The sequence below is a fragment of the Varanus komodoensis genome, unplaced genomic scaffold (genome assembly GCF_004798865.1).
Source record: "Varanus komodoensis strain SLA01 unplaced genomic scaffold, ASM479886v1 scaffold12, whole genome shotgun sequence".
NCBI classification, from domain to species: domain Eukaryota; kingdom Metazoa; phylum Chordata; class Lepidosauria; order Squamata; family Varanidae; genus Varanus; species Varanus komodoensis.
Genome location: NW_025335349.1, coordinates 17265421 through 17282403, shown reverse-complemented (window position 1 = coordinate 17282403; position 16983 = coordinate 17265421). Strand labels below are relative to the sequence as shown.

The window sequence follows — 16983 nt, the reverse complement described above, 5'->3', positions numbered from 1 at the left end:
TAGTCAGAAGCAGTGTTAAAGCACAGCGAGCAGCATTCTGAACAAGTGTGCTTCCTGATGCAAAGCTTCTAGTGCTCCCAACCAAAAAGATATTGTACAATTTTCCCATCTTTTCTTCCTTGATGCCTTTTTGTGGAAAGAAAAATGATGGAAGGATTACATCTTGGGAACCACATCATGAATGATACACAGGAAAAATTTAAAAACCGGAGAAATTCTAACATAGCATGGATGAAATGGTAATAATACATTTGTTATTAATTTTAAAATCATGTTTCCTACATAATAAAAATCTATGGTAGGACTTGCAGGAGAGAGAGAGAGAAAGAGAGAGAGATTGATTTGTGGTCCTGTATGTGACGTTCTGTTCCAGGATCTCCCAGTTTCAGAGTTCTATCTGCATAGGCAGGAGAAGGGTCAAAGCACTATAATAATCAGGCAACTTGACCCCAGTGACATCAAGAGTTACACAAAGATTTACAGGTCCAAAATAAATGAATAAACTGCCTAATTCACATATCACAAGAAAGTGGGAGCAAGACTGTTGGTTCTGCAGGTGAAAGGAGTTACAGATTGGATTACACATTTGAGTGACTTTCCTTGTAAAACCCAGAATACCCAGTTTGCATGGCACAATCAACCATCCAGGCACTGGGTATCTTTGAGTTGTTTAGCAATGCCCAGTAGAACTGATTGGCAGTGAGAACTAACCCACTCCTGCTCTATTCACAAAGTAATGCAGGGTTTTAAAACAAAACAAAACAAAACTGGGTTGTTGTGATGGGTAAACTCTAGTGCATGAATATCCTCCAGGCCTTTCTGAGAACTTAATTTGTAGGTTTTTTTTAATGTGTGTGTGAATATCTGAGGGAGGCTTTTGTTTTATTTTTAAGCTCAACAAAAAACAACTGTAGCTCGTTCTCAGATTTTTTGGCACAGTGCTAGTGACCTGGCACTTGACAGAAGGGATGGATGGAACAGACTTGATCTGGTTTGTGTTTCTTTTGCTTACATTGACCATCAGGTACAATCCATCCTGTCCTGCAGGTTTAGGGGGTATGAAAAGACCACCTCCCCCTCCCCCTCACACAAACACAAACAGATACACACAAAAAGAAAGCCTAGCAGAGCATACTATTTATTATATTTCTAATCTGTGGATAAAGCATATTCAGATTCAAATTTCTCCATCTTTTCATGACTAAATCCGGAGTACCAAAGAGTCCTGGATTTTGGCAGACCTGGAAAGAAATATGGCTTCAATCCTATTCAAATTTACTTAGGAGTATATACCATGGAATTTAATGGTGCTTACTTTTAAGTAAATATGCTTACACTGTAACTTAAATAATGGGGGCCAGGAGAACAGAAGAACACCATCCCCTTACAACCTAAACTGGTTTCATTAAGGACATATTCCTGGGGAATCTCAGATATCATAATGGCCTTCGATAAGATATAATAGGCCAAATGTATTTAAGGCTCTTTGTTTAATCACTGCTTGTTTGTTTTGCAAATAATGCCCATAAACTGGAACATAAGAAAGAGTAGAGGTTACAAAAGCAGCTATAAAAATTAATCAACATTTCAGGACAGGGTTTTTCTATGTACATTTAAACATACATGAAACCCTGGCCAAACATTACAATGAAAACTAAATTTGGTGAATCTAGGTATTTACTTTTAAATTTGTTTCCTATAGCTCATCCATGCCCCCATCCTATCTTACTGAGGCCACAAAGAGAAAGATACACAGAAGCTCAAGAAAAATGATTTTTCCCATTTGCCATCTAAATCAGTTAAGTGTGCAAATTAAAACACGGCAATACAAAACTGCACAATTCTATGGCTTTTTAGACAATAGAAGCATACCCCAGCCAGCATGATAGGAGTTGTAGGATTCTTTTCCTGTCTAAAGTTGAATAGCATCGTGCTGTAAAGGTATTCGACTAGTATTTGAAAAAAGGTATTCAACTAGTATTTGAAAAAAGGTATTCAACTAGTATTTGAAGCCTGGATAGCTACTGGTTTCAAAGAAATCTTTCCTAGATCAAAGCCAAGATCACCCATATGGCTTGTGGCTACAATACATGTCAGAGAACCTCACCCAGCCTTGATCTATCTGGATACTACACCCAATCTCTGGGGCCTTCTTCCAGGAGCCAAATACCCGAGAGGCTCAGAAGGTGTTGACGGGGTGGGGTGGGGGGCTTTTTTTGTGGTGGTTTCCCCATCTTTGGAGCAAACTTCCCGCTGCAGTCCATCTGTTGCCAAATTTGCTATCTTTTTGTGCCGGGTTAAGCCAGCCCTCTTTATAGATCTTCTTGGTGATTCAGGAGCCCGATCCAATTAGCTGGGTGCCTATCTTTTATTTTTGGCTGGCCTGTTTATTGTTTTTTGATATGATTGATTCCATAAAGGAAGGCACAGCCTTGGGTTTACAAGAGCTGAGCAGGTCTGTTAAGGCAGTACATGTTAGAGGACTTTCATTCTTAGGGTCACTGTAAGTCAGAGACAACTTAACAGCGCATAGCATTCCCCTCCCCAGGTTCAGCTTTTGAAATGCCTTTGTTTGTTTGATTTTTATTCCACTTTTCAGTCCAGAAGGATCCCTAGCTACAAGTCGGGCCAGTGGAATGCTGATGTTGCAGCAAGGTCATCCCCTTCCTCTTTTGCTCCTACCACCGTATTTGTTCCAGAGAATCTATGCTCCTCTCTCCAAGCATGCAGCCCCCAAGTCTTGGCATTAGAATAAGTTCCTGGAGTCAAGTTGTGATAATTAAGAGATCCTAATTGGCTTTGTGGGATCCGGCAGGAAAGCCAATCACTTGCATCTCTTGCTTGGAGAGAGGCAGGATCAAATTGTGGATCATCAGAAAAGGATCCTTGGGCAATCGGTCTCACAGTGCTGTGGTGAGGATAAAATGGAATAGTAAAGCTTCCTCAAGGAATGGGGGGACTATAATAAATAAGCATAGTAGAAAAATATACCCTCTGTTTTGTATGCCCTGCTCTTGATATACCTGATCTCTGGGATACAAGGAAGACCTGCATCAAAATGTTCCAGCAGTGTTAGGTGCTGCTGTTCAGCCATGACCTTTCCCAGGAGATACCATTCAATTCCCCTTTAGTTTTCTTCCGAAACACAGTCCATGCCACTGAACACGCCCAGTCTTCACCGAGTTGATCTGGGAGTCCCTCACAATAGATTTCTTGTATATCCACACACTTCAGAGGTCTGCTGTTTCCTTCCTTTAGAGCAGGGGCTGATGGGAGTTGTGGACCAAAACATCTGGAGGGGCCCAAGTTAATCATGCTTGCTTCGGTTAACATATGGAGCCTTTTTGGTCATATCAGGATCTACATTCTCAGAATGAGTTCTCTATCAGCATGTGACTGCAATTATTTAGTGATGGGGAAAATCCATTTGCACATGCTCAGGTGCCCCTTCTTTTAGTATCCCTTTGCATATTTCAGGAGTGACTCAAATATAGTACAGTTCTATCATAAGGGCCAGTGAAGGACTAACAAGCCACCTCCTCCAACTCCAGCTAAGTGGATTGTAATTTCTTCCTGCAATCTGGCTTTCTGGTTATCAGCAGCTATGTTCTCACAAGCAAGGCTGAGATCCACCTATATAAAGTTGGATCAGTCCATGGAGTCAGTCCATTCTAACTCATGTGCACCCTGCCTTTCAGCAGCTCTGGCAGTGGAATCCCTTTTCCCATACCTGACAGCCTTGAATGGGAGATGCAGCTGAAACTGGAGTCCAAAGCATCGACTCTGACAGTAGCCTGGAAAGTATCTACGTTGTGTGTGTGTGCACCTGTGTGTGTTTCTTGCACCATTCCTGCGCCTTTACAAGCTACGTGACAAGCAAAAACGCCGCTGGAAAAACCAAAGGCACAGTGAAGGAAGCCGAGTTCTAAAGCTTGAACATCTGGCATTCGTTCACCCACCTTTGGAAATGTCCAGGGAGCCCACAGGGAGCTAGGAGCATGGGCAGCACGTGGGCCTACAACTCCCATGCCCTCTCTCCACTGGCTTAGCTGGCTGGAGCCCAGGGAAGTTGCAGGCTTTGCCAAACTGAAAAACCCACTCTCTGGGGGGCCACCAGCCTCCGACCCCTTCTCTCCGCTGCCCCCAAGGCGTGGGAGGAAGGCGGCACGGGCTTCTCCGGCGGCGGCTTGCCGTGGCGCACAGCGCCACCTACTTACCGCGCCGCCTCGGGGAGCGAGCCCCGCAGCGAGAGTGGCAGAAGGGCTGCGATTTGCGCGCATCCGAGAGCCTGTATAAGAGAAGTAGCGGGAAAGAAGGAGCCGACAGCTTGTCGAGGAGCCAACTGGAGGGGAACGTCGCTCGCCCTCTTTCCCCGCAGCTTCCCCAGGTGGGCAGGGCGCGCGGGCGGGCAGCTGGCCGGTCGGCCCGCTCCCTGGAAGAGCGCGCGGGGGCGAAAGAGAGTCCCCGGCGCGCGTTCGCAGCGGCCCCCAAACTTTGCCGATGGACGGCCCACGTGTCGTTAGCAGAGGCAAGGCGAAGCGAGGCGACGGTCTCGCCTGATCCGGCTGCCGGCGGGGTCGCCCAAACCGGGGCCAGTTCGCCGCCGCCCGCGCTTGGGGAGAGCCTTCCTAGCGCCGTTCGGCCGGTCGCGTGTGGCGAGCCGCGTTCGCGCACGGCCCCTTCACACCCGCGCCGGGACCCCAGTTCGCAAAAGAGCTTTCCTCCGCCGCGGCGGCGGCGGCGTGCCCGGGTTTGAGCGCCTCTGCGCGCCTCGGGGGCTAAGGGCGAGCTCGGATGCCGGCGGGGGCGATCTGCTCGTCTCCGAGGCGGAAGAGGTAGGCAGGGGCGGCTGGAGGGGGCCGTGCAAAGAACCCTCGCGGGCGCGATCCTCGGATGCGCGGGCGCTTGCGGGCAAGCTCTCCCCGTTCCGCAGGACAACCCACGGGGCTCCCACGTGCGTGAGATCGGCGGCAGCCGCGCGCGCTTCGGAGGGAGGGAGTCGCGTCCGGAAGCCGCGCGGCTCGCCCACGGGCGAACGCGCGAGGCTCGCTTCGTGCTTGGGAAAACACCCCCAAATCCGACTACGTGTTCCCGCTACCTCCATGGAGCCTGCACCCGGTGTAGGGTGTGGGAAACGAAACGAAAGCTGCCGTCCCGGGAGTACCGTAAGTAAGACAGTTGAGTCGGTTCTCGTTGCCTGCAGCGGGATTTCTGGACCCTCGTGCCGTTGGATCGATGCCCCCGTGATACCGGGGCAGCCGGATCCATGGCGTTTTTACGCGGATGTAAAAGGTGTTTCTCCAAGAGGGGGACTTGTGGAAGCGATGCAGCCTCGCCCGGAGCGTGTCTACTCGGAAGTAAGCCCCACTGAATTCAGCGGGACTTACTCTCAGGTAAGTGCGCGTAGGATGGCGAACTGAGCGCTCCGTGTGTGTGACTTTCGCGCGTCTCCCTTCCAGATCGGCGGAGATGCTCGAAGTTGCCGGGACGGCGCAAGCTCTGCGAAGGGGCCCGGCAGGCGTGTGAGTGTCGCCCGGCCGGCTCTGCTGCAGCCGCCGCGCCTTGCACACCGCCCTCTCCCGCTGCCTGTCACTTCGCCTCTTCGACCGGAGGGTGGCTCGGAGCTGCCCGGCGCCGCTGTCGGGGACTGCCGACCTCCCCGCACTCCTTTCGCCGCTGCCTGAGTCGCGCCAGCCCGCAACCGAAGGATGCAGTTTCGCCTCTTCCCCTTTGCCTTGATCATCCTGAACTGCATGGATTACAGTCATTGCCAAGGCGGCCGCTGGAGACGCAGCAAGAGAGGTGAGTGAGCGGCGCGCCGCCTCTCCATCCCAGCGTATTGGGTCGGCGCGCCTTCCTTTGGCACTCGCCTCCCGGCTTTTGTGGCCTCGAGGCTGACTACTTGGGAAGAAGAGCAGGAATCCTTTTGCAAATGTTCCTGAAGCTTGATAACATGCACGGACTGTTAACAGGTTCTTAGAAGTATTTTGGTTTTTTCCTATGTGGGCTTGTTTAGAAGTCCCTACCGAGGGGGGAGACCCTTTCCCTCCCCACCCCAGAGGTTGTCCCATTAAATCCCTCTGAACCCTTCCGGGTCTCTGCTTCCATCCCAAGCCAGATTGCCATCATTCACAAAACTGTCATGAAGATGCAGCCTGATCCTATGCAAATGTATGCGGACATAAGCTGAGTTCAGAGGGCTTTGTACTCAAACAAAGTGTCTGTAGGTTCACAGCCTTGCTTTTTGCTAAAAGAGTCAGCTCTGGGGATGGCAAATGGATTGATGTTCTGTTTAGATGTTCTTCGTGTTCTATTGATTTGCCCTGTTGTAATTTCAGGCAAGGTGAACTAAAAAGTTGTCCCTTCCCTTCATACCCAGTGTTTGAACCTATGCTGGCAGTGGTCTGTAGGGCAATCATGATTTCAGATAGATGTACATGCAGGACAGGATGTGACCCTTTGGACGTGGGAAGTGCATGGGCCAAGAAAGGAGATTTGAGCTAATTGCAGTTAAATTTTTTGCTCTAGGTGTCCTGAGTTAAACATTTCCAGCCCCACACCCCATCTTCCAGGCTGGTTCTCCTCAGGGATTGGCAGATGCCAAAATCAATGAAAGGCATGGATATAGTCACTTTTGGAAAAGCATGTGTGCTCGTCAAATGTCTGGTACTCTGTGTGTGAGAGTCAGAGGGTTCAGAGGGCAGCCGATCTTTCAAAACCTATTGCAGTGCCCCTTCTAGTGTGCTGGATATCGTGTTGTATTATTTGCTGCCCTGAGAATGCGATCCTATGCATGATTAGAGAGCAAAAAGTCCTATAACTCCTGGCATTCCCCAGCCAGCATGGCTGCCTGCTGGTGGTTGTAGGATTTTTATGTTGCCCAAACAAGCATGGGATTATGTCATGATTGACTCATCCTGCACATGGAAATCCCGTCCATTTCAGTGAGACTCACTGCTGAATCCGTGTGCAGGGGATTGCAGCATGCACACGAGGGTTTAGTCAAAGAGTGACAGCAGACCCTCCAAGAAAGACCGTAAGGGTGGTTCTCACCAATGTCCGTCTTCCTGCACTTTCATCAATGATCTGTGCTCACTCATGCTTCTCATGCTTTTCCTTTTAAAGTGTACTTTGTACTTTTCTGTTAAGGTCTGGGAAGAATTTTTGCTCCAATCATCTAGAGAGACACGAGAACCCAGTACTGGTTGTGGATTCCTTCTGGGGTGCCCATGTCTGATTCTCAGCATAAAAGTTTACTCTGCTTGGGTATTGTTATTACGAACTGCTGAAGATCCACTTCATTTGCTGTCCCTCTGTTTTTGTTGGAACCTACAAAATGGCAAAACCATACCCTGTTGGTACTTTGCTTGCTCCAAAAAGATCATTTTCACAGCTCTGTAGAGGCATGTTGGCATTAACTACAAAATCCCCACCCCCTGCCCCCAAAATCTCCAATGTTCTGTTTCTCTCCCGCCAGTCTCTTTCTCTCTGCCATGACTCTTGAAGCTCAGGGTGGTGCCAGGTACCAAGAGGATCCTGAGCTCATGTCCACAGAACAAACAAATAAACAAGCACACATTTGCATGTGCTAATTTACATATGCTCTAAAGTTTCTGTGTTTAAAGGACCCTGTCTCCTACGGACACCACTACTTGTAAAAGAGATGCATAGACAGGAGAGAATTTGATTTCAGAACAGAACTTCAGACAGAAAGATTCAAGTGGGAAGCACAAACTGGCAAAAAGCTAGGTAGTCCATGGGCATCAGAGGCAACAGAGATAATCAGCACTGCTCTGCTGTTACTTCAGCCCCAGGCAGCAGGGGGAAGGGAGATGATCCCCCAGAAATTCAGGGCGCTAAATGAAAGATTTGGGGCTTCAACCCTAGTGAGCCATCCCTTAACACTGTCCCTGTGGCTGGTATTGACCAGAGGAAAGAGAAAGTTTCTTCCTGAGGCAGGTGTGGGTCCAGGAAAGAGCAATTTGTTCCAGTCTGGTTGAATCATAACTCCCTATTTTCCCATTTGTCCTCCCAACTGCCCCTGCCCCCACCCCCCACCTGCTATCCTGCAGTTTGACTCACCCACATAAGCCATTGGGTTGATTTCACTTAAACAGTCTGTTAAAGGTACAGGTGGGTGTTTCTGGTACATTAACAACCAGCGAAAGAAAACAGTATCATCATTCATGAATGTCTGGTTGTATTTTGTGTAACACAAAAAGGTGAGGAGGGGGAAAGCAAGCCCTGCTTTATGTGCACATTTTTGTTTGCATGCCTTCCTCTGCGCCGGCTCCCGCATTACATGTTTCAAAGAAGTGCAGAACAGGAAGAATGAGTCAGTTCCACTAACACAAGCTAAAGCACTGAGAATCACCCACACTAATCAGAATGGTGCAGATGCGGTGGCTGAGTTGCCAGAGTGGCGCACCAGCATGATTCTGTAATGGCAGTACCATTATGCTGCAACCCAACGTTTATTTATTAGATTTACCATATTTTTCGCTCTATAAGATGCACCTGACCATAAGATGCACCTAGTTTTTAGTGGAGGAATCCATGGAAAGCTTCCTGATAATCACAGGCACATTCCCCATCACTTCCCCATGGGCTTCATTAAAAGATGGGCTGCCATTTGAAAACACACACTGACCTGTGATTAACAGCTCTCACCTGCGCCGGAGGAGGAGGGTGGAGCAGGGTGTGCCGAGCGCGTGCCGGCCAGGTGTGGTGCAGCCGGGCTGGCAGCGTGTCGGCAGTGGTCTTCCGGGTGGCGCAGCAGCGGTGGCAGGTCTTCCCAGGAGGTGGGGGTGAGCAGTCCATCTCTCCGTGCGGCTGGTGGGTTAAAGCCTGTGGTTCCTCCTCCTCCGCATCGCTCCCCCTGAGCGGCACAGCTCTCACCTGTGCCGGAGCGGGGGGGCGGGCAGAGCAGGGTGCACTGAGCGCGTGCCGGCCAGGTGGTGCCACGTGGTACAGGTGGCCGGCAGTGTCCCGGGCATCAGGCACACACACATTCGCTCTATAAGATGCACAGACATTTCCCCTTTTGAGGGGGGAAAAGTGTGTCTTACAGAGCGAAAAATACAGTATATCCACCTTTTTTCTTGCAAAGAACTCGAAGTGGCTTACATAAGCCTGCTTTCAGTCTTATTCCCACAACAACCCTGTGACGTAGGTTAGGCTGAGAGTCTGAGACCCAGTTGGCTCCATGACTGAGCAGGAACTAAAACGCAGACCACCTGAGTCCCAGACCCATGCTCTTAACCACTACACCAAGCTGGCATTCAGCTCCCTGGGAATGAGTCTCACTGAATTCTGTGGGACTTCTGTGTAAATGTGCACAGGATGGCACTATTATTTACGGTAGTGCTGGTATTCTGCTATTTCTAAATACCAAATCCTTACTTTCCCACCTTTTGCTCTCTGTCTTGTTAAGTTGGTAAGATAGTTTTAGTTTTATCCAGTTTTTGGAAGAGAAGTCTTGTGCTTATCCACAAGTTGCAAGTCTTCTCTGTATCATTTAGGTATCTTGATCTTCTATTTGCTGCATTGATTCTTTTGCCTTTGGAATTGTTTAAGAGTTCTGCTCTTTCCTCATCTTTGGCTTAGGTTGCTACACCTATTGTCATGGGTAAAAGTAGAATCTGTGAACTACTAAATAGTTACTGTAGGTGCTTATAAAAGAATAAGGCTGCACTTAATTTCTTTCCTGCTGGTTGGCCCGGAACTGATCAATTGACTTTGACATAAAATTGTTTTCTTTTAAGCTCTGCCTGAAGGGAAATGGTGTTAGCTTTGGTTTATGGAAATTTATCTGTCTTGGGTTGATGAGTTGAAGGGCATCAGTTCAACTTGATTACCTTCTGGCCTTCTCTTAATGTTTGGGGAGGTCTTTGCTTTATTAACAGATTTTGTCTTTACATAGATTTGAAGGGAAGCCAAGATACCCAGTTTCAAGTCTGGGCTACAAATACATGTTCATTAAAGATCAGAACCATCCCACCATATCCACTGAATACAAGCACATTCTTCAAGCACAGCTTGCACATCCAACATAGAAAATATAATTTATATTTATTTATTTATTGCTTATACGGCCAAGGCACTCTGGGAAGTTAACAATGCATTTTAAAAACATGCATTCAAGAAAAGCATTTTTAGGTGTTGGCGAGGGAAGAGCATGTGCAATTTGCTGCATGCTTTAAAAATGCACAACTAAATGTGTATTTTCCCCTTTCAAATCGCAACAAAACTTTCACTTGGGATTGGGAATGGGGTGGAAATCAGAGGATGAGCACAAGCCTTGATGAGTCTTCCATCTGTAGTCTTGCTCAACTTTTCATTAATAGTTTTGCCTGACCATATTCATGTGGCAAATGCTGCTTTTTTCAAAAAGGAAAAGGAGTATTTTCCTTCAAACTCTGCCTTGTTGTTGTCGGGCACAAGTTTGAATAAAAATATTCCTCCTGGATGTTGCCTGGGGAGTGAGCTATGCAGATAAGGTCTTGTCCAGCATATTTCTTCCATGCTGAAAGGTGCTCCATGAGCATTGCAGGTAGGGAAAGGACAGAATAACTGCTGAGACAATATACTTGATAGCACGGCAGTCCTGGGCCTGCTGCTGCATCCTCTGCTTGGATAGTTTTTGGGCATGGCCCTGTGTCATCTGCCCTTCATGCAGGTAAGCCTCTGAATTCATCCAGTGCAGAGCACAAGGTGTGGAGCGGCAGTTTTCTCTGTCCTGTTTCATATAGACAGCCATTTTTGGCCACCTAGACAAAATGTCACAGAGAAGGCAGGAAGGAGGCTGGGCCCCAGCTTGCCTGCTTCTCAACTCAGCATGTCTCTCCATCCTTCTCTATCCTTCTCTCTCTCTCTCTCTCTCTCTCTCTCTCTCTCTCTCTCTATCCAAGGCCAATTTCTGATCTTAGAGCTGGAGCTGACATCGTTCTTTCTGGGCCAGCTGCAAGGTGGGCAGGGTGGTGGGTCTGCTTTCAAATTTCTAGCTCCATGGTTTGAGGACCTTGCAGCTGGGGCTCTAGATAATCCCAGATAATGGGGACAATCCCATCCCCATCCCGACAATATTGGGAGACTGTACGATTGGACCTTAGTGTATCTGCATAAGACTTGCATTTGGCCAAGCAAAACTTGTCCAGCAGGCTAACAGTAAAGGAATGAAAGCTGACTCTCATCATTCAGCTGTGATGAGCAGAGGCTTGGCTTAATAAGAATGATATGCACAGCTGTGTTCTAATTCTAAGGCACAGTCATATTAACATCTTAATGTTTTCCTTCGTGGTGCATTTCAGTCAGCAAAAAACTTGTAGCTGATAGAACAAGGGAAATGTTACTGCAGCACTCATGTGGACAAAGAGACATATTGCATCTTCTTGCACGTGCTTATCCTTGAAAAGCATCATAAGAAAATATAAATAGCTTTCCTTTCTTGTTACCTTTGGATGTATGTACTTGTTTGGATTTGCTCTGTATGTCGTCCAATCCTCTCTTCGGCTTTAGTGGAGCAATATTCAAACCAAGTTACTCTTATAGCAAATAAGATAGGCTGGCTGAAAATGTCCTGGTGTGTGTTAACCTTGCATTGCAGAGAACACAGGGAAGCCATAATAAACTTGCAATAAAAGAGTTGGTTTAGTTTAGGAACCTCTGTGCTGTGTGGATTTTTCTTCTTGGAAGCTGTCCCTGCTTTTTCCCAGCAAAACAGCATTTAGAATTTTATTTAACAGCAAGAGGCTAAAGTGCCATCATTCCTTTTTTCTCGTTCATTTTGACCAGTCGTTATCTGGGTTGACAAGAAATCCAGAGTGTATCTTTAATTAAATGCAGACCTTTAGTCCCTCGGCTAGACAGTAAAGGGTGATAATAATGTTTCTACTTTTTACGAGCCAGCTGAAGGACTGTGTATCGGGAGAACTGAAATGAATAAAGATCTAATCCATGTTGTGTGAATTATCCCCCTATTCTCCCTCTCTCCCCCACCCTAGGTTGCTTAAAAAAATAAATCCCCATAAGCTGGTTTTAATTGATCCCACGTTCCCTGGTTGATCTTAGACCAGTGATTGTGCTTCTGGGACCACTGGCTTGCCCAAAAGAGATTGAATCCAATTTAGCTCCTTGTTGGACATGCAGCTATTGGCTAAATAGAATTGGTGTTGACAGTTGACTTATTGAGGTTAGTCTCTGCTGTCACTCCTGGGCTTTTATTGTGGCCTGTGCAAATGCAGTGTGTTCAGCTCATTTTAAAGAAATGTGGAGAAGGATGTTGATGGCTAATCCATGCATATAGCTGAGGTTATGAGCAATGTTTACTGTGCAAAGCCAGAACGTGGGATTAAAACTCCTGTAACAATTCCCCCTGCACATACACACCCCATCTGCAAATAATCAGGCACGCACTGTGGGGTACTGGCAGCTAGAACCTTTCTGGCATTCTGTCGCGTCTTGCATGGGTTCTCAGATGCTCCATAATATCACTTGCTTAATGAAATAAAATTCCTGGCATAGATCGCCTCTTCTGCGGAGTCACATCCAGTCAAGAATGGCTAGCTAATCTATTATTTCTTTTAACTAATGGGTTTTAAAATACAGCTTAAAAAGCTGCAAAATGAAATGTGCAATCATGTGTCCGTGTCTAGTTCAAGGCAGGCATTTTGCGGCTATTCAGAGTGGCCGTGCAGTACAGAAGCTCCACAAAGAATCCAATTTGTTTCATTCCCAAGCCCATGCACCCTTGAGACTTTGTTGAAGTTGTGCAACATATTGCGTCTCTTGAGTTCTTCTCTGAGGGGAAGACAAATACGAACACCTTTAAAAGGCCAAAATGCACACACCGAATAACAGGGTCCCAGTACTGATTGGTACAAACCAAAGCTGAAGTGGGAGGAATAATTTAAAATGCAGAAGCAGTGCGGGAGAGTGAGGAATCATTTAATCTTTACGTGGCCACCCTCATTTTTCCTGTTTTATGTTGTTCCTCATCTCAGCTCTTCCTTTGCATTGCATTAGCCCTCAAAGGTGCTTGGGGAGGCAGTGTTATCAGTTGAGGACTCACTGCTCAGGGATCCCCAAAACCGGCAGTGCAGGAAGAGCAGTGGAGGTAATACTTGCCCTGATTTGGACTAGAAAGGCAAGAATCCCATCAGTTGCTTCTCCTATCCTGCCAGCAGCACTAAGAAAACCATGAAAAGAAGGGGTGCCAATCTTTCTCTTTTCTGGAGCAGTTGGAAGCTTGAGAAAGTATCAGAAAGCTGCAAGACACTCTGTTCAGCGCTTAAATACAGCAGGTGCACATTCACTGGGGGGCAAGATTGTCTGCCCTCTTTGGCACACCTACTTCTGCAGCTTTTTTCTCCTATTTGATACTTTTCACTTGAGAATTTGGCAGCTGGACCCTGGCAGCTGTACAGAAATTAGCCGATATGCTGTTGTGTCTTGTCAGTTCTCATGTAAGTTACCTACTCCATTTCCCACTTCCTTATATCTGACAACCATAAGAGTGCCCTTGTGTGCTCACAAAAGGACAGCAAAATAATTCGAGAAAATTATGAACATTTTTTGCACCATTTTCTGGAACCATAAGAAAAGGAAGGGCTGGCAAACCAGTGCCAGTCACTCCAAAGTGCCACTTGGGTATTGCTTGCACAGGTTCTGATGACCTGACAACCCACTGTGGATCAAACAAGTCTAGAACAAGTTATGGGATGTCAGGGAGGCTTCTTGCCACCAAATAACCCTCCATCCAAGAAGTGGTCTGGGTTCAGACAACATGGCAACTCACATTGGCTAGTTTCCCATAATGACTTGTAGCACTATGTCAACCAGGTGAGTGAATGATCTTTTTGTAGTATTTCTTGACAGTTTGAAAGGCTTTAGAAAAACATCCTTTTTGCATTTCCCTGCCGTGTAAAAATTAGTTTAGTTTCTTGCCAGTATATATATTTTTTAAAACCTTTCCATCAGGAAGAGGAAAAATAAAACTGCAAAGAAGAAACCTTGTAGCAGATTGCTCTCAGCAAGCACAGGGCAAATATTTCTAGCCCTTTTTTGTATCCACTGTGTTAAAATTGGTTTTTGTGTTAAACAAATACCGAATGACAATTAGAAGCTAGTCTATTTACATGTTTTTCCATGCTTGTTTAATGTGCCCACATTAGACTGCTATAGTGTTGGTGGTTTGGCTTTTAAGATTAAAAACTGAAATACAAGGAATACCTCATGAGTGGAAGAACAGCCATTTTAGTAGTGAAAGTAACTTTTATTTGGTTTAGGGCTTTCACAGATTCACAGGAAAAGAACAAGCAGAAACTGATTAAATCAGTAGCTCTGTGCACACTTACCTGGAAGTAACACTGTCGAACTTGCTTCTGGATAAATGCAGATAAGATTGCACAGAATTCAATCATTAGGAAACAATCCAGTCTTGTTTAATGAATCCTTGCTAAATAGGAGTAATATACTATTTCATTCTCTGAGGCTTGGGTTACTCCCCCATTTCTTTAGACATGCTTTGTTTTGTTCACTGATTTTTTAAATGGAATATCCAAATGAGATTGCTCCCAGGCTATTTTTTCCCTGTTCTGTACTCCCCTCTCTCTCCCCCCCCCCCCGCCCAATCTAATATATGGTCCTTTCTTTCTGTTCTAAAATGCAACTGCGGTTCAGGCTTCTCTCATGCAGGCAGGCAAAACACTGTTGGTGCTTTTAAGCACTATTCCTTGACCCAAAGATTGAAAGGGGATGAAACTAGTGATAAATAGCCTTTTATCTGCTAGCAAGAGAGACCCTTGAGCAGCCTCTCTTGATTTATTTAATGTCAGTATCTGTTCCCGCAAGGGGGAGGCTTAATTCTTTTTCTTGCAGTGAATTGCACAATAGTTCTATTTTGCCATAAAACAGGGAATAATGAGAAAAGTCAGATTTTCCCCCTTCCTCTTGAGAGAACAGTATATGACATCGGAGCAGTTAAGGGCTTGATCCAACCTGGAAGCCCTTGTTGAGAACTAGGATTCCTCCCTTCCCACAGTCAACTTCACAGACCTTGCTTGCAAGATGTTCCTTATTGACCAAGGGATTGTCCAGAAGCTCAGCATCCTGAACATGCACAGAGCAGTTTGTTGAACCCAATCTGGTATTTACTTCTAAAAACTCTGACTATGTTTGGGTTGGGGATGGGGTCTTTTGGAAACAAACAGGTCTAACCTCTACATTGGCTTCTCTCTTTGGTCGATGTCACATCATGTGGCTGAGAGCTGTACCCACCTCATCTGTCTCCGAGAAACTCCCCTGTCCCTAGCCCCCTCCCCTGTTCCAAGCTCCTTCCTAATAGCTGGACATCTTGATTGTTCTCAGAGGCTGCCTGAGCACCTGGGAGTCTGGCCTTGAGATAAGAGCCTCCACTCATCTCAATGTTTGGTATTGGAACATATTCTGAGGTCTCTCCCTGCTACTCTTCCTCCTCCTCCGAGTCCCAGTCAGGAGGTCTTGGGAGTTTCAATCCCCAGGTAGAATGATTTTCTGACCTTGAAGCTCGAAATATAAGCATTCCTTTAGCCACTTAGATGCTTTCTGGTGGCCACAGGATTGATCTGTAAGAGAAGTTAAACAAAGAGTAATGAATCTTTACCCTCCACTCCCTCCTACCGTCATTCAGTGGGAAGTGAGCCAAACCCACAAGCAGGAAACCTCGAATGATCTGCTTGCAACCTCTGCTGAATTGGGCTTACTTCTGAGTAAACTAGATGGGTGGATCATGGGCACTGCAGGACAACATAGTGCTAAGTTAAATACTTTTGTGGAAACTATTTTGACTGGTCCTCTCTCACTGTGAGATGGAGGTGCTCCAGAGCCCTGCTCAACCATACTTCTGTTGCACCAGTATTAGGTCTCAAATAATTTTGCTGGTCTTGCAAGGATGTGTGACCTCAGAGATCCCGGGTGCCAGAACACACAGTACTTCTCCCCTGTCCCTCATGCAAATATTTCAAAATGTATGTGGGTTGAAAGCCAGCAGACCAATTACAAGGAAAAACCTTTCCTGATTTTGAACTCCGTTATGATAGTCCTTTTAAGGTGCTTGCTTTCCAAGATGGTTAATGCACTGATGCCTTTTTGAGCTCTTAATGCATTCTTGGAGGGAGGACACCTGGCTATTTGGGCATAGTGCTTCACTCCAGTGTTCCACCTGGGGAATTTGCAGTGGGATTTGCAGTCTTCCAATCAATGCCTGTGTCTGCTGTTGGACATCCTCTTTGAGAGCTGAGGCTTAGGGTACAACTGTATAGGGCTGGCACTTTCTGGATGGCTTCCAAGACCCTGCACCCTGCCCGGCTGCTGCTGGCCTGGGGGAAGGAGTGATGGAGGCGATTTTTGTCTCTTTCCCTCCTTTAAACTTCTTTGCTCAGTCCACTTCTTTGCTTTGAGCCTGTCTAGAGGAAGCTTAGGTGCAGGGGAAGGCCTGGATCAGCAGTGCCCCTCTGCTCTGCTTCTCACTGCATGGTCCTCTGAGTTTGCTTTTGCAACACTGGGGAAGCAAGCACTGTGGTTTTCAGTGGCAGCTCCAAGGGGAAGCAGGGGAAAGACCAGATCATGTTGCCCCCATCCCAGTGGGGGAATCAGAAGGAATCCTGTCAGCTCTGGGATGTTCTCCAGGGAATGCAGTGTTGCTCTGCCAGAAGCACTTTAACGTAAGTGACAATCATAACATGCTTTCTAACAGTGTGACAAAAAATAATCATTATCAAAATACATTTCTTTAAAATCGTAATATTAACAAAAAATCCAACCATGCACAACATTTGCATATTTATAAAATACAGATCCAGGAGGAATATAATCTCATTTCCTCGGCAAAAGTGCCTGGGTATTGGGTGCAGGCAGGACGTTAAGGTAGTACACAAAGTACTTATTCTACGAATATAAGTGATCATTATGTAAGTTATCATGATGACTGTCCTTAAGCCATTTCCA

The 16983-nt window shown here is 46.5% G+C and overlaps 1 protein-coding gene across 3 annotated transcripts in view; it reads left to right on the top strand.

Annotated features, from left to right (window-relative positions):
- Window positions 1-5708: 5708 nt before the first annotated feature.
- RSPO2 (R-spondin 2) overlaps window positions 5709-16983 on the top strand; it is a 114292-nt gene continuing 103017 nt past the window's right edge. For 2 of the 3 annotated variants that reach the window (XM_044421995.1, XM_044421994.1), the window contains exon 1: window positions 5709-5802. In XM_044421995.1, the coding sequence (XP_044277930.1) occupies window positions 5709-5802 (94 nt within the window). Of the gene's footprint in view, window positions 5803-8909; window positions 8931-16983 lie in introns of all 3 variants that reach the window. The other variant, XM_044421993.1, reaches the window with a different exon arrangement.